General features: G+C 43.5%; 1 protein-coding gene across 4 annotated transcripts in view; it reads right to left on the bottom strand.

The window, feature by feature from the left end:
- The window catches only part of bcan (brevican), a 36,434-nt gene that overhangs the window by 7,340 nt on the left and 13,632 nt on the right, over positions 1 to 15,462 (bottom strand). For 2 of the 4 annotated variants that reach the window (XM_004917356.3, XM_004917357.4), the window contains exons 2-8: positions 10,629 to 10,713; positions 8,629 to 9,015; positions 7,043 to 7,217; positions 6,621 to 6,748; positions 5,243 to 5,536; positions 4,677 to 5,060; positions 2,350 to 3,648 (exon numbers count right to left, since the gene is read on the bottom strand). In XM_004917356.3, the coding sequence (XP_004917413.2) occupies positions 2,350 to 3,648; positions 4,677 to 5,060; positions 5,243 to 5,536; positions 6,621 to 6,748; positions 7,043 to 7,217; positions 8,629 to 9,015; positions 10,629 to 10,713 (2,752 nt within the window). Of the gene's footprint in view, positions 1 to 2,349; positions 3,649 to 4,676; positions 5,061 to 5,242; positions 5,537 to 6,620; positions 6,749 to 7,042; positions 7,218 to 8,628; positions 9,016 to 10,628; positions 10,714 to 13,196; positions 13,308 to 15,462 lie in introns of those variants that run through there. The other 2 variants (XM_004917358.4, XM_031891532.1) reach the window with 2 other exon arrangements.

Below are 15,462 nucleotides of genomic sequence, written 5' to 3'. Positions count from 1 at the left end.
ATAAATTAGTCCCACTATGTTATGGGTCTACAAAAAAGGTGTTAATGGCCAATTTTATTGTTTAATGCAAAGGGAAAGTTATTAAGCTGACTCTAAACTAAGGGAAAGAGTATCCTGTTATTGTAGTGAATAAATAAAACTCTCTTGTTTCAGGGAATGAAACTATTCATAAATTCTTGTTTCTGTCTAAAGAACACACTCAAGGAAAGGCTCCCCATTGATGGCCACCGAGCAGTGGCCGGGGGGGTTAAGCCTGAAGCTGAGTTGAGATATGGGGAAAATGTCTATTTGCCTTTCTAGAATGGAGGTCAGGTCTGGACTGGGATTCAAAAAAGGTCCCGGCTTTTTAAGGAAACAGAGGTCAAAACAGCCTCCGCCCAGCCCACTTAATAATGGCCGTCTATGGCATCTTACGGCAGCCCCTCTGGCATTTGCCAGAATCAACAGGTTGCCAGTCCGGGCCTGCTGGTGGAACACTTACAGTACTGCTCTTCTCTGACACAGCAATATTTTCATGTATCTTATATCTTGTGATCTGCGAAGGGGAGCTTGAGCAAATGTTGGACCACAAAAGGGGCCAAAATGTAAAAAAAACCCACTACTTAAGGGGTCATTAGTATCTTCTAGTCTGGTCTACATCTTGGTATTAAGAAGATCTGGCCTTCACCCTGTAGAAGTTTTGTAGTCCAGCACTTGATTCTGAGTATTCTATTAGTATACTATGAGTAATCTATTCTGCTCCACTGTTTCTACCACTTTTTATTCCAATAGTCACACAATGTAACACCAGTTGTTTTCAGATTTTGTGGATTTTGTGCGCCCCCCCCCCCCATTGAGTCCATTATCTGGTCAAACCCTTTATTAACTCTTGGCAAGGTTACAGATAATCGAAAAACTGTTGGAACTGTGATCTTAATGTCCCCATATACAGGCCGATTCTAGCAGCTAATCGGCCCGTGTATGGGCACTACTGACGGGCCTGCCCGACCAATATCTGGCCTGAAATCGGGCAGATATCGATCGGGCAGGTTAAAAAACCTAGTCGGATTGGGGACCGCATTGGCTTGTTGATGTGGCCCCAGGGCCAAACAATCGAATTAGCCTGGATTCTCCCGATATCGCCCACCCATAGGTGGGAGATATCAGTAGAAGATCCGCTCACTTCGTGACTTCACCAAGCGAGTGGATCTGAAGGTGTATGGCCACCTTTACAGATATTCGAAAAAGTGTTGGAACAGTGGTCTTACTCTAGCTCCATTATTATCTAGGACAGCAAATGATTGTTTACCCCATTCTAACCTGGCTGCCCCCTCCCAATGACTACTTTGTGACCACCATAGAAGGGCCATCTTCAGAATGATTTGTGAAAATGATTTCCAGGCGAAGAGTATGAAATTTAAGTAGTGAGCTGGACTTAAACACCATTATTTCAAAGGAGGAAGAAGAACACTAATGAAGGAGGATGCCTAACGAGCGGAAAAGTTGGAGGCAGGGAGTCTTCTAGCCTTTTCACAAAAGGTTTTTCATTTAAATATTAAAAGCCCATTCCAGCTGTACCCCCATGGGTATATATAGAGCGAATTTGATCGAACTGTATAGCTTACATTACATAGTAACATAGTAAGTTAGGTTGAAAAAAGACATACGTCCATCACCATAATGCCTATATATAACCTGCCTAACTGCTAGTTGATCCAGAGGAAGGCAAAAACCCCATCTGAAGCCTCTCTAATTTGCCCCAGAGGGGAAAAACTCCTTCCTGACTCCAAGATGGCAATGGGACGAGTCCCTGGGGCAACTTGTACTAAGAGCTGTTTCCCATTAAAAGGATATTGCCAAGGTTGGCAGTAAGGACAGAACATAAGCACTAAGGGGAGCCATTTTGTGACTTTTGTAAGGGGTAATATGCTTTTTGTTACTTATCTACTACACTACATTTGTATATATGATAAAATGAAGCAGTTAGTGTAAAAGTTGAGGCAACAAAGAGAAGATTGAGGCAGACAAAGACACAAAGAACACACAGAGAAAGGGCAGAAAAATAAAGATTATAGACCTTAACGTAACTGCTTTAATTCTAAAAAAAAACCTTTTCATTTGCTTTATTTTTCATGGAAACGTTCATAAAAAATTACTTCATAGAAGTAAAAGAAAAAAAAAAAAGCCCAATGTGCACTGCGTGAGCAGCCTGAACGGGTTTGAGAAGTTGCGCGGCCGAAATACGTTTGAGTTTCCTGATTCTAATGGAATAGTGAGATAGGAAAGCACAGAAGAAGAGGAATATTCAGTGCAAGGTATTTATGTAGATGGCCAATGAAAGGAGGACAGTCGTGCAGATATGAAGGTTACCTGACAGATTTATTGAGGCTCCCAGAATGGCTCTCTCTGTTGGTATAGCAGGTGGCGGGTTGGTTGTACTCATAGACACATTTGGGTGGGCTGTCTTCTCCTGAATATGAGTGGTGGAATCCTCGGAATTATCAGTAGGTGGTGGCGATAGAGTATACCTGAGAGGAACATAATGAACTGGTGATGCAGTCGTAGCTTCCCCTGAACTAGGTTCTTCGGAACTTTCTTCCATGTTTGGTAAGGCTGTTGAAGAAAGGCCGTTCTCGATGATATTTTCTTGCCTTTCTGTTGAGATAATGGAAGAACTTATTAGGTGAGATATTTGTACTGTTGCAGTCTCTTGGTTACCCTGTATATCAACTGGGTTCTTTCCAAAGGTCTTTGTAGAATGGGCCACACTTTGTGTTATTTCAGGATGGCTAGTTGGGTTTCCTGAGTGCTCGGCTGTGTTAATGGAGGCATCTTGTGTGTTGTTTGTAGTTTGTCCACTTGACTCAGTCCATAAGGAACCAGAGCCGTCCCCACTTGCTTCCTCCCAAGTGGCTTGTGAGTTGCTCTGACCACTGGTTTCCATTGCTAAATCTACTTGGGTTGTGAGCATATTAGTTTGTGCATCCGTAGACTGATCTAGCCTGGTGCCCACAGAATACATGGGAGGTTGTGTTGATACAGGCAACTCGCTGGTAACAAGCTGTTTCAATAAACCCACAAAGGGTTTTGGACTGGCATTTAGATCTTCTGTAAACAAACTATCCCCATGTCCAGATGCTTCAAAAACCTGTGCTCCAGCGTCAGAGCTACTTATGGAAAGTTCTCCAGGTGTAACTAAAGTAGGAAACACTCCAGAACTTGTATCATCTATATCGCCTGTGGAATGCGGTAAAGGATTACCGCCATCTTTGTTATCCAAACTGGTAACATAAGCAGAATGCGTCGGGTCAGTTGGAACAGGAGAAGCTTCAGATTGCCGAGTAGCATACACTGAGATATTATAAACATCCTCGCTCTCCTTAATCAGAACTTGTTCAGTTTCAGGACTTTTCTTTGGTGACTGGGTAGGGGTATGAACTGTTTGGCTTAATGTTCCCGACTCCTCTGAGTCAAATTCATCTGGCAAGTTGGTGATATTGTCATAAAAGTAATCATTTTCCGCATCTATATTTACAAGGACTACTTTTGTGGCGGAGTCACCTGGAACCGACTGCGTAGGGATATCGACACTTTCCTCCAACGTGCTTCTTGTCGTCTCTAGGAGAGAGGAGACAGATTTGTTCTGTGGGATGAACGCAGCCTTGGTCTCTGCCAGATAAAAATAATGCAACATATGTTAGCAAGACGTTTCAGCTGCAGATCTTTTCGATTTCTAATCCGTTTACAGCCCTCGTAGAAGCTATGAGTTAGTTCAAACTCATATATAAACTGCATTATGGCTTGAATGCAAAGGTATAAGATTTTAATAGGTCTATCCATCAGCACCATTTGCCTTTATAACATTGTGAGTTAAGGGTAAAGGAACTGCTTCAAATGCATGGTTGGAAAACAAGGGGCAGAGACAAGGGGAATAGGGTGAAATGGTAATATATTGTTTTGCTTTTATTATCCCCATAGAGGGAATCAGGGTCAGACTGGGCCACCGGGACACTGGGAAAAATCCTGGTGGGCCCCGGCGGCCCAGACCTGCCTCTTGCAGCAATCCCCCTGCCCGACTGTTCCTCCCCTGACACGTTAAATTTACGCACTCAGGGTAGGACGTCGGGTGGGGGGCCCTTCAAGTGGGGTAGGGGGGCCCCTGCGGGGGGGGTGTTAGGGGACACCTGCAGGGCCCCTGGGGCGGGAGCCCCGGTGGGCCCTTCACCCCCCAGTCCGACCCTGGAGGGAATGGTATCACTAGTAGTGATGGGCGAAATGTTTCGCCAAGCATGGATTCGCGGCGAAATTCCGTGCTTCGCCATTGGTGGATTGTTTCACGAAACAGATGAAAAAATTTGCCACGGAAAAATTTGCTGCACGTCCAAAAATTGTCGCCAGCGTCAGAAAGAATAGTCGCGGGTGACAAAATAATAGGCGTGGGCAACAAAATAATAGCCACGGGTGACAATTTTTTTTGCCGCATGACATTTTCGCCTTTTCACAAATTTTTCGCTGTTTCGCTGATCTTTTGAATGATTCACAAATCTTTTGGCGAACCGAAACGGAACAGATTCGCTCATCACTAATCACTAGATATGAGCATCATGCAAGGAGCGAGACAAAGGGGGAAAGTGATGGTACAGTTATTGCCTAACACTATACAACCAAGCCCTAGGGCACAGTCATTGACATGTTACCTGAGGTTTCTTGGGTAAAACTAGCATCTTCCTTTGCTATTTCCTCCTCCTTGCCATCTTCTTTGTCTTGCTCTACATCCCCAGGAGGATACGATACAAATGAGTTGCTGGTGGAACTCTTTACAGTTGGTGTTGACTCTTGAAGAACTGATTCTTGCTCCCTGGTAATGGTTTCCCTCAGCTCTTCTGGTTCCTGTTGACTGTCGGCCATCTTTGTTTTGTTAAGTGGTATGGAGTCCACAGAGCCCTGAGCTTCATTTTCAGCATTGCCTTTAGGGAAGGTTAACTCCTGAAAGCTTTCAGTTAAAGTGATAACATTCTGGACCTTCTCAGCTGGAGCAGGTTGACCATCTTCCAGATTTTGTGGTGCAAGTCGGCTCTTATCTGCAAAACATCTCAGGTTCAGTCCGAGTCATGAATAGATAAGTCATTGGTCAATAAATTTGACCAATGTTATCAAGTCAAACCTAACATAGCGCAAACATTTTTCAAGCTGACCATTAAGATATCTATAATGACATTTAAAAAAATGGTGATTGTTCATGTAAGTATCTGATAGGCTTTACCTCTGAAGCAGTAAACATCATATTTGGCCATGGAGTCTGGAAATCCCGTCTGATTACGGAACAGAAATAGCGTTTTAACACCAGGAGAATTGCCCCCGCACCTTTCCCTGGGTGTGACAATTGGATACCTCACACTTCCATCTGAGAGCCACCCTGGGTTACACTGATCGTATCCCTGGCTCCACGCAGCATAGAGTTGCCCTGTGGTTGCAATGCTTGTGCCCAGCCTTTTGCAATAGTCCTTTGCTTCATGCAGGGTAAATTTATCAGGCGTCGAACTCAAAAACACTTCACCTGGAAGAAGAAAAAACATAGAACCTTATTTAAAGTCAAAGAGCATAATAAGAAGTTCATCCAACCACCTGGGCCTCATTTACAAATCATCTTGAGATGCTAGCTGCATAAATGGGGGGCAATTTTCCATTGGGTCTATGACTAGGCAAAAGTTGGCTAAGTGCATAAAGACCCTGAAACCCTGGGGAAGAAAATTCCACCAATGCAGTTGCAGTTTCACATGGACACATTGCAGTAACCAACTGCAACCAATTGCCTGATAGCTTGGGGCAGTCATCCACATGTAGAATAATGATAGTAATCTTTGGCTGCCGTGGGTTACAGTCAATGTTGGTTGGAGGCCCCATTCTACCATACAGACTTGGGACAGGAGGTATTTCAGTGTAGCAGAAGAGAAGGAGGACATTTCTGGTTCTTTGATGAAGACTTCTTGTAGAGTGTAAGCTCTTTTGGGCAGGGCTCTCTTCCCCTCTCGTATCGGTTATTGGTTGCTTTATATGTTACTCTGTATGCCCAATGTATGTAACCCACTTATTGTACAGCGCTGCGGGATATGTTGGCGCTTTATAAATAAATGATAATAATAATGTAGAGTGTAAGCTCTTTTGGGCAGGGCTCTCTTCACCTCTTGTATCGGTTACTGATTGCTTTATATGTTACTCTGTATGCCCAATGTATGGAACCCACTTATTGTACAGCTCTGCGGGATATGTTGGCGCTTTATAAATAAATGTTAATAAAAATAATGTAGATTGTAAGCTCTTTTGGGCAGGGCCCTCTTCACCTCTTGTATCGGTTACTGATTGCTTTATATGTTACTCTGTATGTCCAATGTATGAACCCACTTATTGTACAGCGCTGCGGGATATGTTGGCGCTTTATAAATAAATGTTAATAATAATAATGTAGATTGTAAGCTCTTTTGGGCAGGGCTCCCTTCCCCTCTTGTATCGGTTATTGGTTGCTTTATATGTTACTCTGTATGCCCAATGTATGTAACCCACTTATTGTACAGCGCTGCGGGATATGTTTGGGATAGAAGTAATGATATCTAACTTAACTTTATAATATAAGGAGAAATTACCATTCAGTTCTTCAACATAGCAGTACACATCATACATGTCATCTGGATCCAGCACCCCATAATTCCGCACTCCAGGGAACCCATCCATGTCGCCATAGCATCCTTCTCTTGGAATCTGGATTGGGTATCTGAATGGAGCAGACACAGCCTAATGGGAATGATTCTAATCATGGCGGAAAGAACCCTTCATGGATACATTGGGTGAAAACCACAATTTGGGGTCTCCATGCTAATCTCTAAATAACAATTTCAAATATCTTATTTATTATAATACTGACAAAAATGTACAGCCACTTTCCTCTTTGTATATCTCCTAGAACAGTCCAGTCACTTGATTCTATCTCAGTTTCCCTTATATGTCCCTTTCCCTGCCCTAATATAGATACATATATAAGTTCTATCATCATTAAAGTTGACATTACCTGACAGTCTGGTCTGAAATCCACCCAGCATCACACTGTTCGTAGCCACTATGATAAGCAGCCAGAAGCTGTTCCGGCGTGGCAATGCTCGCCCTAATTCTGTTGCATGCTTCCTGCGCCATAGAGAAAGTATAAGCGTAGCGTGCAGTTCCCTCCCGATACAGGAACACAACCCCTACAGAGGAAAGGTTAAAACCATTAAAAAATAAACATTTGAATGTATATGATAAATAATCATTTATAGAGTTCTTTTCTCCCAAATGTTTCCAATACATTTGTAGTGGGTCAAGTTCAGATATGAGCCCACTGGGCTCTCTTATAAGCTGTCACTGAATCCCTTAATAAGGGCCAGTTGGACAGTTGTAAAGTCACTTTTTCTTTTAATGAATGATAACCCATTACTAAATGTTACAAGGTTATACTCAAACCTGCAGTCCTAATGCCCTTATAATGTACTGTTCTGGGTACATTATCCCTTTTAATACATGAGTGATGTGCACAGTTCCATTTGTAACTCAACTATGGTCACAGAACCCCTCAGTGACTGCTAATATCCTTATCATTTACAGTAGGGGTTACAGTATCCCTTATAATACATGAGTGATACTCAGAGTTCCCTGTATAACTCAGCCTGCAGCCTTGTGCCTTTATATGGGCACAGAACCCCTCAGTGACTGCTAATATCCTTATCATTTACAGTAGGGGGTACATTATCCCTTATAATACATGAGTGATATTCAGAGTTCCCTGTATAACTCAGCCTGCAGCCTTGTGCCTTTATATGGGCACAGAACCCCTCAGTGACTGCTAATATCCTTATCATTTACAGTAGGGGGTACATTATCCCTTATAATACATGAGTGATACTCAGAGTTCCCTGTATAACTCAGCCTGCAGCCTTGTGCCTTTATATGGGCACAGAACCCCTCAGTGACTGCTAATATCCTTATCATTTACAGTAGGGGGTACATTATCCCTTATAATACATGAGTGATACTCAGAGTTCCCTGTATAACTCAGCCTGCAGCCTTGTGCCTTTATATGGGCACAGAACCCCTCAGTGACTGCTAATATCCTTATCATTTACAGTAGGGGGTACATTATCCCTTATAATACATGAGTGATACTCAGAGTTCCCTGTATAACTCAGCCTGCAGCCTTGTGCCTTTATATGGGCACAGAACCCCTCAGTGACTGCTAATATCCTTATCATTTACAGTAGGGGGTACATTATCCCTTATAATACATGAGTGATACTCAGAGTTCCCTGTATAACTCAGCCTGCAGCCTTGTGCCTTTATATGGGCACAGAACCCCTCAGTGACTGCTAATATCCTTATCATTTACAGTAGGGGGTACATTATCCCTTATAATACATGAGTGATACTCAGAGTTCCCTGTATAACTCAGCCTGCAGCCTTGTGCCTTTATATGGTCTCAGTGACTGCTAATATCCTTATACTTTACAGTAGGGGGTACAAGGGGAATAGGTGATTGAGTTACCTGAGCTGTACAACACAAAGTCATAATGAAAGTTAATTTTGAATGAACTTTTTTATCATATTAAGCCTTTCAAGAGACTTTACCTTTTACTTTAACCTCCAGCATATCGTAGTCGTCTTCTATACCGTGCTGTACATGGCATCGGTAGATCCCTGAGTCGTTAGTTATTAGGCTGTTTATGATTAAAGTGGCGTCGTTGCCCGACTCGGCGTAGTGTGGCATCAAGGCACGGGCCCGGTAGCCCTCACTGATCTTAACTTTCCGGCCCCGTGCCACCAGTATCTCCTCCTCCTTCCCATTGGAGATGAAGCTCCATTTTATTCTAGGAGTTGCCAGCACTGCTTGGCGCCCAACGCTGAGGACCTCGGATGGAGAGTGGTACCTGATGTGACACGGTATGGTGAGGGTCCCAGTCAGCACCGGTCTGGCAGGAAGGCTTCCTATCGTCACTTTCAGAGTCTTACTGTGCTCTGTTTGGGGAAGAACAAGGTATTATTTCATATCAGAATACTATGGGCGAACAGACCATACAAACCAGTCTGGGAGGGTCTAGAGAGCCTTCAAATATATGGTTAATAGCACCAGGAAAAAAGGGTGCACACCTAATTTTAAACCTATACAGGTATAGGATCCGCTATCCAGAATGCTCGAGACCAAGGGTATTCCGGATAAGGGGTCTTTCCGTAATTTGGATCTCCATACCTTAAGTCTACTAAAGAATCAATAAAACATTAATTAAACCCAATAGGACTGTTCTGCCCCCAATAAGGGGTAATTATATCTTAGTTGGGATCAAGTACAGGTACTGTTTTATTATTACAGAGAAAAGGGAATCATTTAACCATGAAATAAACCCAATAGGGCTGTTCTGCCCCCAATAAGGGGTAATTATATCTTAGTTGGGATCAAGTACAGGTACTGTTTTATTATTACAGAGAAAAGGGAATCATTTAACCATGAAATAAACCCAATAGGGCTGTTCTGCCCCCAATAAGGGGTAATTATATCTTAGTTGGGATCAAGTACAGGTACTGTTTTATTATTACAGAGAAAAGGGAATCATTTAACCATTAAATAAACCCAATAGGGCTGTTCTGCCCCCAATAAGGGGTAATTATATCTTAGTTGGGATCAAGTACAGGTACTGTTTTATTATTACAGAGAAAAGGGAATCATTTAACCATTAAATAAACCCAATAGGGCTGTTCTGCCCCCAATAAGGGGTAATTATATCTTAGTTGGGATCAAGTACAGGTACTGTTTTATTATTACAGAGAAAAAGGAAATCAGTTTTAAAATTCTGAATTAATTGATTAAAATGGAGTCTATGGGAGACGGGCTTTCCATAATACGGAGCTTTCTGGATAACGGGTTTCCGGATAAGGAATCCTATACCTGTACTCACTTAGCTTAAAGAGGGAATAAAAACTTTGCAGAATGTGCTCCCCTGAGCACTTTTGCAAATGAATGTAATGTCTGCACTAGGCCAGCTGCCCAACCAATCTTTGGTTTGCTTTCAAATAGGTGAGCAGTAGGTACTACCTACAGATTGGTGCTATGAATTACTAGACCTGGGGAATAATTTGTGACTCTTATTAATATTATTTTATATTGTTTAGTTTTTAAATGAGCTGATACTGTGGCCATGGTAGATCATGAAGTGTCCTTGATGGTCCAAAAGAGCTAACAAAGCATTGCACTCTGTTCAGCCAAACTGCCTGTTCCCCCATTCAGATATGTGACCCAACAATGCTTGGGGGAACCTATGCAGGAGGCTTTTGATATCTACAACAATATATGATATGATAGTCCAGGGGTGGCCAAGACGTCAATCACGGTCCACCAGTTGATTCCCTGTGGATTTCTGGTGGACCGTGACAAAGCCGGGGGATGTCGAAGTGCGACGTGAATGCGTATGTACGCTGCATCTTGGGGGAGGAGTCATTGGTCGATCACAGATGGAAAAAGTCTGGCCACCCCTATGATAGCCCATCTTCAGGAGTTGATTTGTTCTAGCCAGACCCTGAAGGTCCACCACCACAATACCTAACAACGTAGGGATAAGGTAGATGTTAATCATTACCTGAGTCTCCTTCCAGTGCTGAAGTTAGCGATATTGACACCTGAGCAAGTATCAGGAGCAGCAACGCGGTCCACCTCATGTTCTTCTGGAGGAACATTACATATTGTATATTAGCTTTTTCAATCAACACAGACACTGTACAGTTAATATTACACAGCTAGAGAATAAGCTTCAAAGAAACATGGACATATTTTGGCACCACAGTACATGGTATAGTGATTCACATAATCACCACTTATTATTATGTTTTTCCATTCTTTCAAGTTATTCCATGAATCATATTTACTGTCAGAGAAAGTAGGGGCCATTTGCTGTACTCTGCCTAAGCAAACAGTGGGAGTCCATACCTGAACTGGCCAGACTATGGTTTCCAGCATGCTGTAACCCTTGATGATATGTTGGGGTATGCCGGCTAGGTTTGGGTGATCCAAGTTTGAGCAACAGTATTATGGAATGCTTCCACCCCATTTAATCTGTTATTTTAAAAAACACTCACTTAATGATTCTTATGTTCTTTGCCAGGGCTGGAACTAGTGGTAGGCAAAAGAGGCACATACCACGGGCACTGTTGATGGTGGTGGCCACACTATAGAAGCAATCAGTAGATCAGTGGTTCTCAACCTTCCTAATGCCGTGACCATTTAATACAGTTCTTCATGTTGTGGTGACCCCCAACCATAGAGGAGCGGTGTCTCGGTTCCTAAGACCATCTGAAATAAGTGTTTTCCTTTGGTCTTAGGCGACCCCTGTGAAAGGGTCCAACCGCTGCAGTAGATGAAGGAGCAAGCAGAGAGCAGCAGGGAAGCCATGATTGAGCAACATTAAGCCTAGGTGGACCTCCATGGGTGGTATTACTAAGTGGCCAGGCTGTGCTCATTGCTTTCAATTTTGTTTGCAAACATGTATTTATATGATTTGGGTCTAACAGCCCTATGAAGATTTTATTAAAGAAAAATATCAATTAATTGGTAAAAACTTTTCCAAAGTTTTTAAAAAGTTGTACATGAAACGGTCTAATTCCTATTGAGCATTGTCTTTTTCTTGCATTACTAACATAACAGTTCCTGGTAACTTCAAAGTAGGGTAGCAGGAGAACTTCCATAAGTCCAACACCTGGGTGAGGAGAAGACACTCGTCCTTGGATACCAGTTTCCCCCTCCTGTTCTGACTCACTTGGTTTTGTCCAATGATGAATAAGACTAACACACTGTGGTCTGGCTATAAAGGCTTTCAATAGCTCGCTGAGCTACAGCGCTACAAAGAGAAGGGTGGGCTATTCTTTAAGATTCCGTTCACGGCAAACGTCCTTGCATGTTCTTTGCTTTCTATGTGAACTTCTGTGTAGCCCATTATGTTTCAAACAAGCTTCCAGCCGGGCCACAAAGATTCCTACTTGAAAAGAAGACATCGCAAAGAATAAAAAATACTCCCGGCTTCATAAATTTGTCTTGAAACCTTTCCCTGTTTGCTCCCAGGTCCCAGATTATAGACTTTTCCTTCCCTCTTGGAAGAACAATAGACAAAAGGCCACACAATAATGATGTCCAATGATATCCAATTTTTTTGTTGTTTAAAGTGACTCTTCTCCCATGAAAATAACCTCTCACTGAAAAGATTTCTGCCCAAAGTGCTCTTTAGAGCACTTTCAAATACAAGGGCTGTAAAATAAATAGGAACCTGGACAGAATTTACACATGACACCCACATTACATACATTTGGACGGGATACCTAGGCTTAATTGGTGGCCAAATGACAGTAGAGTTCCCTTAGTTCCTACAGAGTTGCCCCTGGCTAGTGATGAGCGAATCTGTTCCGTTTCGCTTCACCGAAAAATTCTCAAATCCTTCAAAAGATCCGCGAAACGGCGAAAATGTCGTGTGACAAAAAAAAAATTGTTGCCCGCGGCTATTATTTTGTCGTGCGGCTATTGTTTCGTCGCCCGCGGCTATTATTTTGTCGCGCGGCTATTGTTTCGTCGCCCGCGGCTATTATTTTGTCTCGCGGCTATTATTTCATCGCCCGGGTCTATTATTTTGTTGCGCGGCTATTATTTCGTCACCCGCGGCTATTATTTCGTCGCGCGGCTATTCTTTTGACGCCCGTGACCATTCTTTTTTGACGCCGGCGACAATTTTTGGACGTGCGGCGAATTTTCCGCGGCAAATTTTTTCATCCGTTTTGCGAAACAATCCGCCAATGGCGAAATGCGGAAATTCGCCACGAATCCATGCCTGGTGAAACATTTCGCCCATCACTACCTCTGGCTCTTTAATTGCAAAAAACCCCTTATGCTCAATGTCTATATAGGTGCTATCATAGGGCTGTTTGATACATCAAGGCCCTGATATTGATTTCCTGGGGTATTATTTCCGAAGCAAGAAGACCCATAATATGGCTGCCTTGTTATAACTGCAGACAAACCTCATTCCCGTATAATTATGATGCAATAGTCTAAAACTCTTAACAAGAAGGAACGTTCTTTCTGTAGCTCTGAATACCCTTAACCAAGACCACAGAGGGGTCACCAGTCCAATAAAACAAGGGATAGAGTCAAGCTACTGTCTTACCTTGGAGATGCTGGGTGAGTACCTCAATACATAACTGATACAATAGTTCCACCACTCTCAAGTGAGCCGGTGTGCACAAGAAAATGTAAACGAGATGCAGTCTGGCATCAGACTTGCGGAGATTATCCGTCAATGAAGTTGAGGGTTGTCAGAGGTGCGTAACCACACTCTGTGGAGGGGGGGTGAATGTTCAACTATGGAGACTTTCAATTAGTATTCTGGCTGAGTATCTCCCAAGCTATAAAATACCACAAAAGCCTGTTGCTCTGAATGTGTGGCTTAAATTCAAGCGCTGCAGCCCAATCCCCACCACAAGACAAAAAAAAAAAACCCTGTGAAAAACTGGGTCCCTTTTGTTAGAGAAAAACCGATCTTTCCAAGGCAACGTGGCAGAAAGTGAAATAGCCCTGAATTCCCCAAATGACATAATTCACTTTTGCTCCAAAGATATCTAAGTGGTTTCCTCTTCCTGCAAAGCCAACAGAAATGGTCTACCATCCCCTTGCGCCGAGGCCTTAGCGTGTAATATGTTCAAGATGCATGGATAAGAGCACGCCAAGTTTGTATTAAATGTCAAGTTGAAAAGATGCCTGGTTGACCAATAATGCCAACCTTCCCGGCTTCACCAATGTTGGATGTTAATCTTCCACCTAATATACAGTAGACATTAGCAAAGCTTGAGTCATTCACCACCCTGACTAGGCCACCATACAGATAATGTTTCCACTTGGTCTAGAATATGAGACACTAGAGAGCTATGTACTAATACCTACTGCCCAACCTCATTAGATGCATCCTCACTTAACATGTGCAATGTATCAAGGGACAACGTTGACATATATATACTATTCAGACACATGTGGACCCTGGGGAATTATTTCTAATGATGTTCTACCATGGCAACAGGCACTTCCCTAGAGCCCTAGTGCCAAGGTGGGTTGAGCAACAAGAGGGTTGAGCATGGTGCCTACTGGGAGAAGAGTAAGATGGAGTATATCGGGGCAAAAGTAAATGACATCATGCATTTATGGATACATATTACACATTGTAGTGGCCAAAACACATCTATCACCTTGTCCTACTGAAACAATGGGAAATATATCAACTATGGAAGATGCTGGTGGAAAAAGGCAGGAGATACCAACTGATGTATTTATGAGCAGTGCCACCACCAGTATGTGCTATAGAACACAGCAAGGTTGGCCTGGGGTGTGCGAGGTCCACCGGGGCTGCAACCTCAGTGGCCTTAACACCCCCTCAGGGCCCAACCACCCCCTTACCCATCCTGCTGTTCACCCAGCCCCTTCTACGACCAGCAGTGGTGAGTGGCAGGTAGGGACGAGGGCTTGGGCCCAACAGATTTTCTCCCAGAGTCCCACCGGCCCTGTCCGACATTGGACCATAATTCACCCAGAGAGCAAGATGAACTTCAAAATGCCACCTGTGCTGTTAGCCTAAATGGACTATATATAAAGCTGGTGGGAATCCGGCCCCATAACAGTAGGGAGAGTGGACAGATGTAGTTTGTGGCCTAAAAAAGTAAGTGGAACTGTAAAGGAATGGTAAGGTAGGAGACATAATTGTGCGCTATCTAGAGGAAGCCCTAGTTAAGGTCCCCCTACACCTTCAGATCCGCTCGCTTGGTGAAGTCGCCAAGCAAGCGGATCTTCTCCCGATATCCCCCACCTACGTGTGGGCGATATTGGGAGAATCCAGGCTGATATGATCGTTTGGCCTTGGGGCCAAAGACCGAATTATAACGACGGGTATAGGAAAAGTCAGTTCAGGGACCACATCAACGAGCCGATGCGGTCCCCGATCCGACTAGATTTTTTAACCTGCCCGATCGATATCTGGCCGATTTCAGGCCAGATATAGGTCGGGCAGGCCCGTCGGTAGTGCCCATACATGGGCCGATTAGCTGCCGAATCTGTCTAAGGGGCCGATATTGGCAGCTAGAATCGGCCTGTGTATGGGGACCTTGAGATGGTAGGGCTAACTGCCCTGAGCATACTATGAGGTCCTATTGTTGCTGCCCTGGTTATAGGTACAGTATATTCCTGTCCAGTGACTGTAGAATGGAACCAAGAACAAACAGAACCCCCATGCCCTACTGGAAATCAGCATACCTGCCAATGGAAACCCTGGTATATATTATAGATGGGGTGAGCAGGCATCAAAGCGGTTTGAGAGGGGGCAGATAGACTGTTGGCCTGGCCGGGATGATAATTGGGATCTAAGTGATAGTTTGCTGTAACTGGGAGCT

Source organism: Xenopus tropicalis, chromosome 8 (genome assembly GCF_000004195.4).
Source record: "Xenopus tropicalis strain Nigerian chromosome 8, UCB_Xtro_10.0, whole genome shotgun sequence".
Taxonomy (NCBI): Eukaryota; Metazoa; Chordata; class Amphibia; order Anura; family Pipidae; genus Xenopus; species Xenopus tropicalis.
Note: the sequence above shows the minus strand (reverse complement) of the source record. Positions and strands in the feature narration are given on the sequence as shown.